The 15,858-nt window shown below is 42.1% G+C and overlaps 2 protein-coding genes across 2 annotated transcripts; one reads left to right on the plus strand and one right to left on the minus strand.

Moving 5' to 3' along the window:
* Window positions 1–2,496: 2,496 nt before the first annotated feature.
* Window positions 2,497–4,841, minus strand: LOC138871165 (uncharacterized). The gene is made up of 3 exons (XM_070149032.1): window positions 4,472–4,841; window positions 3,716–4,367; window positions 2,497–2,650 (listed from the first exon to the last, which is right to left on the minus strand). The coding sequence occupies exons 1-3, from the start codon at window positions 4,839–4,841 to the stop codon at window positions 2,497–2,499; spliced, it is 1,176 nt and encodes a 391-aa protein (XP_070005133.1).
* A 7,753-nt stretch (window positions 4,842–12,594) lies between these two features.
* Window positions 12,595–14,282, plus strand: LOC138871167 (uncharacterized). Its single transcript, XM_070149033.1, has 2 exons — window positions 12,595–13,114; window positions 13,462–14,282. The coding sequence occupies exons 1-2, from the start codon at window positions 12,595–12,597 to the stop codon at window positions 14,280–14,282; spliced, it is 1,341 nt and encodes a 446-aa protein (XP_070005134.1).
* The last annotated feature ends 1,576 nt before the right edge of the window (window positions 14,283–15,858 follow it).

The raw sequence follows: 15,858 nt of genomic DNA on the forward strand, positions 1-15,858 counted from the left end.
TGGTAAAAATTGACTTAGAACCCGTATTAAATGAAGCTCACTGCTTCAGCAATTTCCGCATCTGCGGTCAGGGGACCGCATCTGCGGTCTCGCATCTGCGAGAAAGGACTACATCTGCGGTCTTGAGGCCGCTTCTACGGTTCGAGAGACGCTTCTACCGTTTGGCTTGGCCTTCCCTGGTCCGCAACTGCGATAGATGGACCGCATCTGCTGTCCCCCAACCACAGGTGCGGTTATGATAGAAGCAACAACTTCAGCACTTCTCAAAAATTTCAACTTCACTCGAGCCTCATTCGATTGACGCTAAGGGCTCCCGAGCCCTGCCCGAACATACCGACAAGTCTGAAATAATGAAACCGACTTACTCGAACCTTCAGAACACCTGAAACAATGCTAAATCTAAGAATCACCCCCTAAAACCAATTGAATCAAACTTATGAACTTCAAGTTCTTCATTTTTCTCTAACGGGCCAAAACGCCCTTAAACTACTCGGATTGGCACCACATTTTACGGGCAAGTCTTAAATGATATATAGGACCTGTACCGGGCTTCGGAATCAACATACGAGCTCGATACCCATGAAATCAATCATTAATTAGTTTCTTTAAATTCTTAAAACTTCATATTAATAATTTTTAATAAAAATTCATTACTCGGGCTAGGGACCTCGGAATTCGATTCCGTACATACGCCCAGGTCCCATATTTTCCCATGGACCCTCTGGGACCGTCAAATCACGAATCCGGGTCTGTTTGCTCAAAAAGTTGACTAAAGTCAAACTTAGTCTTTTAAGAAAATCCTAAGGAATCAAATGGGCATATTTCACTCAAAACTCTTCCAAATCCCGAACCAACCATCCCCGCAAGTCATAAATTAGCTAAAGCAAGCACAAAAAGTTTTATTTAAGGGAACGGGGTTCTAAAAGGCAAAACGACCATCCGGGTCATTACATTCTCCACCTCTTAAACAAATGTTCCTCCTCGAACGGACATAGAAAAGTACCTGAGCTGCCGAATAAATGTGGATGTCTCCTCTGCATGTCCTCCTCGACTGGTTGGCCCCTCCACTGGACCCTCACCGCATAAATCCTCTTGGACCTCAACTGGCGATCCTGTATATCAATAATGGCAACTGGCTCCTCCTCGTAACCCAAACTCACATCCAGCTGGATAGTACTGAAGTCCAACACATGGGATAAGTCGGAATGATACTTCCGAAGCATCGATACATGAAAAACCGGATGAACTCCCGATAAGCTGGGGGAGGGGGTAAAGCCAGCTTGTAAGCAACCTCCCCAACTCGTCTCAACACCTCAAATGGGCCAATAAACCTAGGACTCAACTTGCCCTTCTTCCCAAACCTCATAATGCCTTTCATTGGCGAGACTTTCAAGAGAACCTTCTCGCCAACCATGAATGATACATCACGAGCCTTCTGATTCGCGTAGCTCTTCTGTCTGGATTGAGCTGTGCGAAGCCTTTCCTGAATCAACTTTACCTTATTCAAGGCATCCTGTACCAAACTTGTACCATATAACTTAGCCTCACCGGGCTCAAACCACCCGATAGGAGAACGACAACGTCGACCATATAAAGCCTCGTATGGAGCTATCTCTATGCTGGATTGATAGCTGTTGTTGTACGCAAACTCCGCCAAAGGCAAGAACTGATCCCACTACCCTCCAAAGTCAATCACACACGCTCTAAGCATATCCTCTAAAATCTGAACTGTCCGCTCCGACTGCCCATCGGTTTGAGGATGAAATGATGTGCTAAGCTCTACACGGGTCCCTAACTCACTCTGAACAACTATCCAGAAATGGGAAGTGAACTGAGGGCCTCTGTCTGATATGATGGAAATAGGCACACTATGCAAACGGACTATCTCTCCAATGTAGATCTGAGCATACCTCTTTGTTGTGTAAGTAGTCGCCACTGGAATAAAGTGGGCTGACTTGGTCAACCTGTCAACAATGACCCATACTGAATCAAACTTCCTCAAAGTCCGCGGCAACCCAACTACGAAATCCATGGTGATGCGCTCCCACTTCCACTCTGGTATAGGCCTCTGCTGAAGTAGGCCACCCGGCCTCTGGTGTTCATACTTGACCTGCTGGCAATTCAAACACCTAGCCACATACTCTACTATGTCTTTCTTCATCCTCCGCCACCAATAATGCTGCCTCAAATCACGATACATCTTCGTAGCTCCCGGGTGGATGGAATACAACGAACTGTGTGCCTCATATAGAATCATCTCCCTCAGACCATCAACATTAAGAACACATAAACGACCCTGGAGCCGCAAAATACCATCCTCGCCAATAGTAACCTCCTTGGCACTACCCTGAAGCACTGTCTCTCTGAGAACCGCCAAATGTGGATCATTGAACTGTCGGCCTTGATCTGCCCCAATAATGAAGACTGAGCAACCACACACGCGAGAACTCGGCTGGGCTCTGAAATATCCAACCTCACAATTCTGTTAGCCAAGGACTAAATGTCCAAGGCTAGTGGTCTCTCCTCTGCTGGAATGAATGCTAAGCTACCCATACTATCTGCCTTTCTGCTTAGGGCATCCGCGACCATATTTTCCGTGCCCGGATGATAAAGAATGGTGATGTCATAATCCTTCAGTAACTCAAGCCACCTACAGTTTCTCAAATTAAGATCCCTCTGTTTGAACAAATGGTGTAAGCTGCGATGATCAGTATAAACCTCACATGACACCCCATACAGATAATGCCTCCATATCTTAAGAGCATGAATAATTGCGGCCAACTCTTGATCATGCAGAGGATAATTCTTCTCATGAACCTTCAGCTGGCGCGAGGCATAGGCAATAACTCGTCCCTCATGCATCAATACGCACCCCAATCCAACGCGCGAAGTGTTACAATATACTGTATACATCCCTGAACCGGAAGGCAACACACGGACTGGTGCTATAGTCAAGGCTGTCTTGAGCTTCTAAAAGCTCGCCTCACAATCATCGAACCACTGGAAAGGAGCACCCTTTTGGATCAATCTAGTCAGAGGTGATGCAATAGATGAAAAGCCTTGCACGAATCGTCTGTAGTAACCTGCTAACCCCAGGAAACTTCTAATCTAGGTCATCGAAGTAGGACGTGACCAACTCTGAACTGCCTCAATCTTCTTGGGGTCCACCTTAATACCCTCTCCTGACATAATATGCCCCAAGAATGCCACTGACTCTAGCCATAACTCACACTTGGAGAACTTAGCATATAGCTTTTGCTTTCGCAAGGTCTGAAGCACTACCCTCAAATACTGCTTGTGCTCCCCCAAGCTACGGGTGTATATCAAGATGTCGTCAATGAAGACGACGACAAATGAATCAATGTAAGGCCTGAATACCCTATTCATCAAGTCCATGAATGTTGTTGGGGCGTTAGTCAAGCCAAAAGACATCACCAGGAACTCATAGTGGCCATATCTAGTCCGGAATGCAATCTTCGAAACATCCGAGTCCCGAATCTTCAGCTGATGATACCCCGACCTCAAGTCAATCTTGGAGAACACCCTAGCACCCTGCAACTGGTCGAACAAATCATTGATACGAGGCAACAGATACTTGTTCTTGATGGTGACTTTGTTCAACTGGCGGTAATCAATGCACATCTGCATAGTTCCATCCTTCTTCTTCACAAATAACACTGATGCACCCCAAGGCGATGCATTGGGTCTAACAAACCCCTTTGCTAAAACCTCCTCAAGCTGCTCCTTCGGAGCCATACGGTACTGTGGGATAGATACAGGTTGGGTGCCTGGAGCCAAATCAATGTAGAAATCAATATCGCGATCCAGTAACATGCTAGGAAGATCAGAAGGAAATACATCGGCGAACTCTCGAACTACTAGAACTGAATTAATCATTAGAGACTCTGCGGTGGTGTCTCGAACATAAGCCAAATAAGCCAAACACCCCTTCTCGACCATTTGTCGAGCCTTCAGGAAAGAGATAACCCGACTAGATGTATCAACTGGGGAACCCTTCCACTCCAACGTCGGCAACCCTGGCATCGCTAAAGTAACAGTCTTGGCATGGAAATCTAGGACGGCGTGATATGGGGATAACCAATCCATGCCCAGGATGATCTCAAAGTCGATCATATCAAGCAACAGAAGATCTGCACTAGTCTCAAAACCACAGAATGTGACCATACAGGACTGGTAGATCTGATCCACAACCACAGAATAACCCATAGGAGTGGACACATAGATAGGAGTGGCCAAAGTCTCAGGAGAAATAACTAGGAAATGAGCAAACAGAGATGATACATATGAATAAGTAGACCATGGATCAAATAATACCGAAGCAATTCTACCACCGACGGAAATAATACCTGTGATGACAGCATCTAAGGCCAATGCATCTGGCCTAGCCGGAAGAATTTGGCTGGAGTGCCGGCTGGCTGGCCTCCACCAGACTAAGCAGTAGCTGGCTGACCTCTCCCTGCCTGGCCTCCACCTCTAGGACGGCCCCTACCCGTCTGCCCTCCACCTTTAGGTGGCGGAACAGGCGGTGCTGAAATCATAAGCTGCTGATCCTGCTGTACTGCCTTGCCCCGAAGCCTAGGACAGTACCTCCTCATATGGCCAAGATCTCCGCACTCAAAACAACCCCACGGTGCGGCGGCCTGCTGTCCTGATGGCTGACCCTGATGGCCAGTAGACCCACTGGAAGAAGCCTGAATAGCCGGTGGAAGGTATGAACTCTCCGGCATAGCACTGAAATAAGAATCAGAAGAGCCTTGAGGACCTGAATACCCCCCGGAGGAACCCTGAATAGCTGGCGGGTGATATGAGCTCTCTGGCATGGTGCTGAAATAAGGACGTGCTGGAGCACCCCGAGCAGGCGGGGGTGCTGAATATGGGGGCTTGCTGGGATGACCCCTCCCAAACTGACCTCTACCCCTAGCCAGGGCATCTCTGAACTCTCCGAAGAATCTAGCCCTCTTATCCTACTGCATCTGCTTTCTACCCCTCTAGCAATATCCCTCAATCTTGCGAGCAGTCTCTACCACTAGTTGATACTCTATACCTATCTCTACCTCTCGAGCCATGCCAGATCGAATACTGGGGTGCAACCCCATAACAAATCTCCGCACTCTCTCTACATCTGTGGGAAGTATCATGAGTGCATGACGAGACAACTTAGAAAACCTCGCCTCATAATTGGTTACAGACATCTGAACATGCTCAAGATGCTCAAACTAATACCGTAGCTCTTCCCTCTCAGAGGGTGGAATGTACCTATCCAAGAACAACTATGCGAACTAACCCCAAGTGATGGGAGGAGAACCTGTTGTCCTACCTAGAACATAGGACTGCCACCATCTACGGGCCCTGCCCTCAAGCTGAAAAGTAGTGAAGTAAACTCCATGCGACTCCAATATCCTCATGTTGTGCAATCTGTCCCTGCACCTATCTGTGAAGTCCTGGGCATCCTCATGACGCTCGCCCCAAAGACCGGAGGGTGAAGCCTAGTCCATCTATCCAATAACTTCTGCGGATCGCCATCCGTAGTTGGTCTAGGCTGGGGTGACACTACAGCAACTGGCGGATCCCCATCTGCGGGTAGTGCACCCGGAGTTTGATACACTACAACTGCATATCCAGGAGCCTGAGCAGTAGGGGTCTGTGCTCCCCCTCCTGCCTGTGATATAGCTGGATTTGCTAGAAATAAACTAGCCTAAGTCATAGAATCCATGAACCACAGTATACGACCCATGATCTCATGGAATCCCGGTGTTGTCATAAAGTCAGCGGGGGTGGGCTCAACTGCGGCACCTCGCCCTGCTCCTCGATGATAGGATCTCCCGCGGGATCTGCTAGTGGCATTACTGGGATAACTCTAGGATGCCCTCGTCCCCAACCTCGGGTCGGTGCCCTCCCCCGGCCTCTGCCTCGACCTCTAGCAATGGGGGAAGCAGCTCCTCCCGGATCTGGAACATCAGTCGTGCGTGTCCTCACCATCTATTACAGAATAGAAGAGGGAAATCTAGCACAACGACCACAACACGATAGGAAATGAATAAAGAGTAGTTTTTCCTAACACCCTATAGCCTCTCGAAGATAAATATAGACGCCTCCGTACATATCCGCAAGACTCTATTAGGTTTTCCCATGAATTGTGAGACCTACGTGAACCTAGAGCTCTGATACCATGTTGTCACGATCCAAAATCCACCAAGGGTCGTGATGGTGCCCAACACCATTGTCAGGCAAGCCAACGCAGAAGTATTAGTAAATTCTTATTTTACTTACCCGAAGCGGTTACAACATTTTTTAATTTGCAATTGAAAATAGGTGATGATAAGCAATATGTAATAATAATTATACAACCTAAAAGAACTGTCTACTAATGTGTGTGCCAAGACCTGGTGTCTCAAGTAGTGGGCATCTAGTAGAATGTACAAAAGAATAATACTATCCTACTGTCCGGGATTGAATAGACAGCAAAAGTAAAGAAAGACCCCATCAAGCTGCTGAACGGCACAGTAAGGGAGTCGCTCACCGTGGAAGTCTCGGTGTATGAATCAGGGGCGCGCACCAGTCTGATAGCCTGATATACCTGCCTCAGATCCTGTACAATTAAGTACAAAAGTTTAGTATGAGTACATAAACAATATGTACCCCGTAAGTATCCCATCTAATCTCGAAGAAATAGAGACGAGAGGTCGACTTGATACTCACTAAGGTCAAATAATACAATGAAGTGCTACACTAAGCACGGAAGTCAAAATTAATCAACAGTTTGTAGCAAGAGGTAATATGTCATGTTCTTGAAAGTTTTACAGTTAGCCATTTACATTTCAAATATTTAGCCGGTCAGGTCATGGATAAGATTTCATATAGATATCATGTGCACACTATGCCGAGATCGACGACCCGATCCAACAGAAAATAAACTATGCACTGCTAGAGGGTTGAGTGGCGCGAACCATAGATGCATCTATTTATAACAAGGCGATCAACCCGATCCACAAATATCAATTAATATCAAGAAAACACATGAATGTGCATTTAATTCCAAGTAAATTCATACAAGTGTCCAACAAGTGTATACATTTGCTTATATTCCTTTCCAAGTCTCTAGCATGCCCTATGTGGTCACATTAGCAAGAAAATATAGAGACATTCAAAAATATAACATGATACGGGTCATAGACTACCCGGAAAATTAGCATAATAGTAGCTACGCACAGACTCTCATTACCTAGTGCGTACGTAGCCCCCGTATTTAGCAGCAAATTACTCAATTATTGCACCTACGGGGACAATTCCCTCTTACAAGGTTAGAAAGGAGACTCACCTCGCTCCAAAGTGCACTTCCAATCCCAAGAACGAGTCCAAGCCCTCAATTCTGAGCCGAACGATCCCAAACTAGTTAAATGAGATAGGAACTAGTCAATATAGACTCACAAGATTGAATTCTAGTTATTTAAGCAATTTTCCATTCTTTAATACAAGTTTCCTAAAATTCGACCCAGGGCCCACGTGCCCGAATTTCGAAATTTTTCGAAGAAAGTTGTTCACTATAACCTTAGGATCAATAATATATGATTTCTAGTTCATTTCATGACAAATTTCGTGGTTAAATATAACTTTTAATACCCTAGGTGTTGCTCTAACCCCTTGATTCATTTTACCCAAATTCTAGTGTTTAATTTACCTAATATACAAGTATTAAACAAAGAATAGGTGAGATAAACTTACCTCAAGATGCTAAGTGGGAGTCTTCTCTCAAAAGCCCCCAAAATCGCCAATGGAAGAGTGAAAAGTGGTAAAAATTAACTTAGAACCAGTATTAAATGAAGCTCACTGCTTCAGCGATTTCCGCATCTGCGGTCAAGGGACTGCATCTGCGAAAGGGGCTAAAAGGGCTGGGACCGCTTCTGCGGTCTTGAGGCCGCTTCTGCGGTTCGAGAGCCGCTTTTGCGGTTTGGCCTGGCCTTCCCTGGGCCGCATCTGCGATAGATGGACCGCATCTACGGTCTCGCACCTGCGGTCCACCAACCACAGGTGCGGTTATAACAGAAGCAGCAGCTTCAGCACTTCTCAAAAATTTCAACTTCACTCGAGCCTCGTCCGATTGACGCTCGGGCCTCCCGGGCTCCGCCCGAACATACTGACAAGTCTGAAATCATGAAACGGACCTACTCGAACCTTCAGAATGCCCGAAACAATGCTAAATCTAAGAATTACCCCCTAAAACCAATTGAATCAAACTTATGAACTTCAAGTTCTTAATTTTCCTCTAATGGGCCAAAACGCCCTTAAACTACTTGGATTGACACCACATTTTACGGGCAAGTCTTAAATGATATATCGGACCTTTACCGGGCTTCCGAACCAACATACGAGCCCGATACCCATGAAATCATAAATTAATTAGTTTCTTTAAATCCTTAAAACTTCAGATTAACAATTTCTAATAAAAATTCATTACTCGTGCTAGGGACCTCGGAATTCGATTCCGGGCATACGCCCAGGTCCCATATCTTCCCATGGATCCTCCAGGACCGTCAAATCACAAATTCGGGTCCATTTGCTCAAAATGTTGACTAAAGTCAAACTTAGTCTTTTAAGAAAATCCTAAGGAATCAAATGGGCATATTTCACTCAAAACTCTTCCAAATCCCGAACCAACCGTCCCCGCAAGTCGTAAATTAGCTAAAGCAAGCGCGGAAAGTTTTATTTAAGGGAATGAGGTTTTAAAAGGCAAAACGACCAGCCGAATCGTTACAAAATTACTCTTCTCAAACGAGGGGTTATTGGATAGTCATGAATGCTTCATATTGGGGTTAAAGAGGCTAAAAGTTGGATAATTTCATATGAATGATTCATATTGGGGTATAAAGAGGATGAAAGTTAAGAATACGCCATGCTTTGAGATGATGTCTGGTAAGAATTCTCATCATAACTTTCCAATTTAAGTGCACTGCATTACAAGTGTTACATATAATTGATGAAAGAATTAAGTAAAATTTTCCAATTTGAATGTATTACCTAAAGTAATTGTTATGAGGAAGTGTTGTCCATCAATGGTCTTAGGAATTTGATTAACCATTTTAACGCTTTGATGCATTAACTTAAGATATAAATTAATGGAAAAATAAGTTATGACGTACCCTACAGACAACCTTTATAAACTTATGTTGCGTTCAATATGGTTTGGGTATCTTTTAATATGAAAATAATCCATTTCCTATTATGTTTTCAAGTGAAATTCACATTCTTCATGCGGTAGATGGATTAGCATATATGTTAAATTTCTTTTATTAGACCTTTAAAATGTCAATATTCTAGAAGTTACATTTGCACAAATGTACTTTGTTGTAATTGGCTTTTCAGAATATGTAGTTGTTAGGAGAGTTAAGGACTTAAGATGGTGGTTATTTTATTTTATGATCATTCTTGAACAGATAGATGCAGAAACTATTACAAGATACTAGGAAAGCTATTTGTAGCGCAACACAAAAGCTGAATACTAATTTTCTTGTACTATGCTTTTGTGGAACTTGAAAACTTAAAGGTTTTTTTCCATCCATGGTGTTGCTGCTGCAGTTTTCGGATAAGTTTCTGCTACTGACGATGACTTACTTCATCTTTCAATGGGGCAGAGCTTTCACATCTTTTAATGACTTAGTTGCTGTTACCCTCTTATTTTGCCAACTTTTTATGGAATTGTTTACATCTTTAGGCAACACCAAATGCACACCAAAGTATTCAAAAAGAGTGCCTAACAGGTTATATTTGATTGCAATGTAGTAAAAGATGGATTCCACAGAGCTATTCAAAGAAGAAACATCTGCTACAAATCTGAAAGCCCCTTCTATGTAAGTTTTCCTGTAAAATTATGATATTTTATTGTTCTATTATAGAAGCATTATTTTAGAAGGCTCAATTTGGTGTTTAAGTGGTATTCCCTTGTATATTTATATTTCCTTCTGAGACCTTTCATTATTTATGTGGAACTTGAAAGAAAATTAAAAATGACGGACTCCATCTCACATTGTCTCATTATAATATAATTATAAGTTGGTAACACCATCAAATTTGACTTACTAGCCACCTAATAGTTTTTGCAGAATCTTTCTCTACATTTATTTGAGAAGAAATTTTGGTTATACAAACCAATGCTTTGGATAAATACCAATTTAAGAACATACATTGCTTCTCTTTTTCAACCATTCAGTTCAGTAAATGAGTAAATGGTTGAACTTGGTAAGTAGTTTTCCAATCTAAAGTTTAGGAATCTGTTTGATCTTGCATAGCTAAACAAAAAAAGAATGAATATTCACATGGTAATTGATGATAGGCTATAATTGCGTATTTTAGTCGCTTATTACGCTCTAATTTATTACACTTTAATTGAGTTTGAGCTTTAATCGCTAGTGTTTTACACTAAATATGTGTTTTATGCCTTTTAGGAGTGATTCCGATCTGTGTAGGCGCTATGGAATGAATTCAAGCGATTTGGATCTTTAAAGTCTGAGTAAAAGCCCAAGACATTAAGCCAGGATCGTGTTCGGAGGTCGTGTACCAAGTCCGGATGTTAAAAGAGGACGAAATAAGTTCACTCTGAGAAAATTACACTGTCGCGCGCGCATGGCCCGCCGCAAGGCGCGGCGCAGTAGTGTAAAATGCTGCCTGATGCGAAAAGTTGAGGCTGCTGATAAACTCCATTAGCGCGCCGCAGGGTGCGGGGCGGCTGTATTAAATTTACAGAGCCAGAGTCTTATTTCGCGCGGGAGAATGTGTTTTCGTCTGGGCTCAACCCTACTTGGTATAAATACATATAAAAACGTTATTTTGAGGACTTTGGACGGAGCTTAGCGTGTGGAGATGCACTTTGGAGCAAAAATACACACAAGAACATCTCAGATTCTTCATCTTTTCTACTATTTTTAATTATTCAAAACTTATGCAATTGTTTGATTACATCATGAGTGACTAAACACCCATTGTTCTGGGGTTTTGATTTAGCCATGAATATTGTTGTTTGATATTAGCTTGACCTTGATTATAATTCACCAATATATGGTTGTTTCTTCAATTCTGTGTTTAATTGCTTAATTGTCTGGCCAGCAGTTAGGTTCTATTTACTATCTATGCTATGCTTGGGAAAGCTGTGTTTAGATTAGAGAAGAATTGAAGAGAGCATGATCTTAACCCTTAGGGGGAGCGGATTTGTGGTTAGGATATGAATATACCTAGTCACCGTGCTTAATTAAATATCGTGATCTTAATGCATTCTTAATAGATTAATTTCATAGGAATATAGGCGTTAATCTATTGAGAATAGGTGAGTAGTACTTCGGGAGAAGGCTATGAGAGCATTTATCGATTAATTAGCAACCATGAGTGAATTATATGAAAGGGAGAGTTAATTAGAACACAATAGGATTGGTGAATCGATCACAACCCTGGAATAGTTATCTCTATTGAATACATAACAATTATTCTACTGCTTGATAATTTAGTTAATACTTAGAATTGTAGTTAGCATAATTAAACTCTTGAACTCGAACTTAGCTTGACGGAATAACAATATTGTTGTGTTAGTGAGTAGTTGATATAAGTCTCTGTGGGTTCGACACTCGACTTATCATTTTATTACTTGTATGACCACGTATACTTGCGTGTGCGTTTGGGAGCAACAAGTTTTTGGCGCCGTTACCGGAGACTTGAATATTAGCTACTTGCTAGTTTTTGCTTTAATTGTTTATTTCATTGAGTCTAACGTTACTTGATTGTTTCTCGGACCTCATGAACTTTGATTGAATGCGTAGGGTCAGAATCCAAGACCGACTTCAAGGCTTTGATCCTGAACCTGAGAGAACATTTCACAGGAGGTTGAGGGAAGCAAGGGACATGAATAATATTCAGGCACTTGTTCAATTTCCTGTGGACATGGGAGAGGAGCAACCCATGGCTATTCAGGAGGTGGCGATGCCCAGCATTGCTAATGTCACCTCCAGTATAGTAAAGCCTAGGATCATTGGGCACTTTGAGCTGAAATAGAGCATGATCCAGCTACTTCATGCAAACGGGCAATTTATGGGTTTTCCACACGAGGATCCACAGCAGCATATTCTGAACTTCTTGGAGATTAGTGATACTTATATCACTAACGGGGTCACTCCAGATTATGTGAGGCTCACACTTTTTCCATTCTCTCTATTGGGTGAGGCTAAGCGATGGCTAAAGGCAGAACCAGCTAATTCCATTACAACATGGAATGATTTGGCGAGAAAATTTCTCGCAAGGTTCTTCCCTTCAGGCAAAACTGCAAAGATCAAAAGTGAGACAGTTGCCTTCAAACAGAAAGCAGGGGAATCTTTATACTTAGCTTGGGAAAGGTTCAAGGGGATACTCAGAGACTGTCCTCACAACAATCAGACGAATGAAGTGTTAGCTCACACTTTCATAGAAGGGCTCTATCCCCAAACAAAAATTGTAGTCGATGCGGTAGCTGGAGGTCAAGTATTGGAGAAAAGCTTTGATGAAATTTATGCATTATTGAACAAATTCTCCAAAAGCAATCCGGATTAGAAAGGAGAGATGGGTAGGAACATGGTACAAAAATCACCAGGGGTTCTTGAATTAGATGTTGGCTCAGCATTGTCAGCACAAGTCTCTACGCTGACCAACCAAGTCAATCAGATGACCATGATCATTAACAAGCAACAAGCCCAGCCAGTGCAACAAGTTCAAATATTTTGTGAAGTATGTGGAGAGGGTCACATGAGCAATCTATGCCCAGCAAATCCAGAATCTGTATATTTTGTGGGTAATGCAAATCGAGGCCAAACAAATCAGTATGGGGACACCTACAATCCCAACTGGAGGAATCACCCAAACTTCTCTTGGGGTGGAAATAAAGGCAATCAGAAACAATACTGGCCTCAAGCACCTCAACAACAATCAAGTCCACCTCAGGCTGAACAACAAGTTAGCCTTGAGGAGATGATGAAGAAATTGATGACCGACCAAGAAGCCCTCAATCAGAAATTAATAGCAGATCAACAAACTTTCAATCAGAAATTAATAGCAGATCAACAAACTTTCAATCAGAAATATGGTTGGTCAGCAGGCTTAAGCCGCAGCACTGAGAAATTTGGAGCACCACGTGGGCCAACTTGCCAGAGCCCAAAATACCAGACCAATAGGGGCTCTTCCTAGTGATACAGAGCCCAATCCTAAAGCTCAAGTCAATGCAGTTACATTGAGAAATGAAAGAGCATTAGAAGAAGTTCCAAAGAAAAAGAAGAATATAGCTTATCCCGAAGGACATTAGTTCCCAAGCCAGTTGAGGGGAATAAGAAAGATGATAAAGGACCCGAGCCAGTAATTGAGACTAGGCCACCACCTCCGTTTCCACAAAGACTGCAGAAGCAAAAGATGATGCTAAGTATAAAAAATTCCTAGATATTTTGAGCCAAGTGAGTGTGAATTTACCTTTGCTGGAAATTTTGCAGGAAGTGCCTAAGTATGCAAGGTATCTCAGAGATATTGTGGCAAACAAACGAAGACATGCAGAGTTCGAAACAGTTGCACTTACTGAAGAGTGCAGTGCCAAAGTTCAGAGTAAACTTCCTCCTAAGTTGAAGGATCCTGGGTCTTTCACAATTCCTTTGTCTCTTGGAAAACAAGAAGTTGGTAGAGCCCTGTGTGACTTAGGGGCTAGTATAAATTTGATGCCATCCTCTTTGTTCAAGCAACTCGGATTGGGAGTGCTTAGACCTACTACAATCACTTTACAGTTAGCAGATAGGTCACTAGTCATGCCAGAAGGAATTATTGAGGATGTGTTAGTTCGAGTGGGAAAGTTTATTCTTCCTGCTGATTTTATTGTTCTTGATTACGAGGCAGATGAGGAAGTGCCCATTATTTTGGGGCGACCATTCTTAGCTACCGGTGGAGTAATTATTGATGTGAGGGTAGGGAAGTTAAAAATGAGAATTGACGATGAGGAAGTCACTTTTAATGTGTACAAGGCACTTAAGCTCCCTAAGCATTATGAGGACTTCTACATGATTACTGTGGTCGAATTGAAGGAAATAGAGCAGAGTCAGCATGTGAATTATAGTGATCCAGATGGTACAACTGAGTTAGAGGAGGTGGTGTTTCCAGCTGAATGTGTAAAGATGATTGAGAAAAGAGCCAGAGATAAAAGAGGAGACCTTCTGAGAGCTTGCAAAAAGGCTAGACTTCATGGGAGAAAGAAGAAGAGAAAGCGCCCAACCTGAGCAGAGTAGCAGAGTCGTGCCGCGACTATAATTAAGGCGCTTGTTGGGAGGCAACCCAACCTGTATATCTTTTATTTATTGATTATTTTTTTTCTAGTGTCAAGTTTTGTGTTGTTTTTATTTTGCAGAGTAGGGGAAGTCTGAGTACCCAAAGTTGAAGTTGAGGAGCATATTTGAGCCTAAGTGTAGGGTCGTCCCGACCCTTAATATTGAGTATTATGTCCGAGCTAGGCCTGAGAGGGCCTCAGGGAGTATTTCTCACCCTTGTTTTAATATTTCTCTATGATCATGCATCGAGGACTATGCATAATATATGTGTGGGTTGGGGAAACTACTTTCTGAAGTGTAATTGAATAAAACTATTTTTTTATTTAGTTTTTCTTTTAGAACTCGTAGTAGACATAGTCTAGGTAAAAAAAATAAAAAAAAATAAAAAAAAATAAAAAAATAAAAACGAAAATTGAAAAAAAAAATTGAAAAAGCTTGGACTTTTCCCGACGATGGATCTTTTGGACAATTTTCTTGAGGGATAAAAGTCCGATTTAAAAAACACCAAATAGATTTTTGTTTTATTTATTTATTTTTAATTTTTAATTTTTTTAGAATAGCTAGGTAGTATTCCTTGGTTTTTCTTTGGGCACTGGTTCTTTTCCAAGGATGTAGCTCGAACCGAGCACTTTAATTTCTTTTTAGGAGTAGTTTAGGAAGGAACTGAGTCATTCTGAGATACTCATTGACATGGTTGATGCTGGCAAATTAGGCTATGACATACATTCTGTTTTCCCGTGTATTTGATTTGAATTGTGAATCCTAAGTAAAGTAAATAGCCTATTTTGTGACGCCTTTTCTCGGTTGTTTGACTTGTATACCGCATAGTGCAATGTTGCTTAAATTTCTCATTTAATTGTGCTTGCTTAACTTGAGAGTTGAACAGAACCATCTTGATTGAATCATGTGCAACGTGTGTGTGAGGATTCGTGATTCTCTATGCTATCCTGTGTAGTCTAGAACTTGCCCCGTGTGTTAATTGAAGCGAAATTGTAAGTTGTGCTAATCTAGGAGATGACGTAGGAATTTTCTTGCTTGATCGTGGATGTGCTTGTCACATAATAATAGAATTTTCCATTGCTAGCCCCTTTGAGCCTATAGACTTTTCTTTTGGCACCCACATTACAAGTCATCCCCTATTTTGTTCTTAATCTGATATTGATTGAACCTTTACCTCCTAAGGCACTTAGTAGCTAAAAGAATTTAGGTTAGAGATTGGGGAGTATCTGTTGAGTGGAACCATGGAAGGGACCGTTGATGCACTAAAGTTGAAATCAAAGGTCACTAGCCGATGAACTTTAATGTATGGGGTGTGTGAAGAAAAGAAAAAAAGAGGAGAAAAGGAAAAGAAAAATTGAAAGAAATGAAAAATGATAAGTGAAAGTACGTAGAAAAATACACACCTCCAATTCTTATTGATTTGTGCTAGTGAAAATATATAAGTGCTTAATTAAAAAGAGGATTATGTTGTATATGGCAAGTGAATTGGTTGAGAAGAATATGTGCTTGAATTATGAATGTAGTGTGC

The sequence above is a fragment of the Nicotiana sylvestris genome, chromosome 6 (genome assembly GCF_000393655.2).
Source record: "Nicotiana sylvestris chromosome 6, ASM39365v2, whole genome shotgun sequence".
Lineage (NCBI taxonomy): Eukaryota > Viridiplantae > Streptophyta > Magnoliopsida > Solanales > Solanaceae > Nicotiana > Nicotiana sylvestris.

Coding starts and splice junctions, on each gene's coding strand:
- LOC138871165 (XM_070149032.1), bottom strand. CDS start 4,841: ATGCCAGAGAGCTCATATCACCCGCCAGCTATTCAGGGTTCCTCCGGG. Junction 4,368..4,471: donor TGGAGGCCAGGCAGGGAGAG/GTCAGCCAGCTA, acceptor CTGTCATCACAG/GTATTATTTCCGTCGGTGGT. Junction 2,651..3,715: donor GAGGAGGTTTTAGCAAAGGG/GTTTGTTAGACC, acceptor GAGAAACTGTAG/GTGGCTTGAGTTACTGAAGG.
- LOC138871167 (XM_070149033.1), top strand. CDS start 12,595: ATGGGTAGGAACATGGTACAAAAATCACCAGGGGTTCTTGAATTAGAT. Junction 13,115..13,461: donor AACTTTCAATCAGAAATATG/GTTGGTCAGCAG, acceptor AAAAATTCCTAG/ATATTTTGAGCCAAGTGAGT.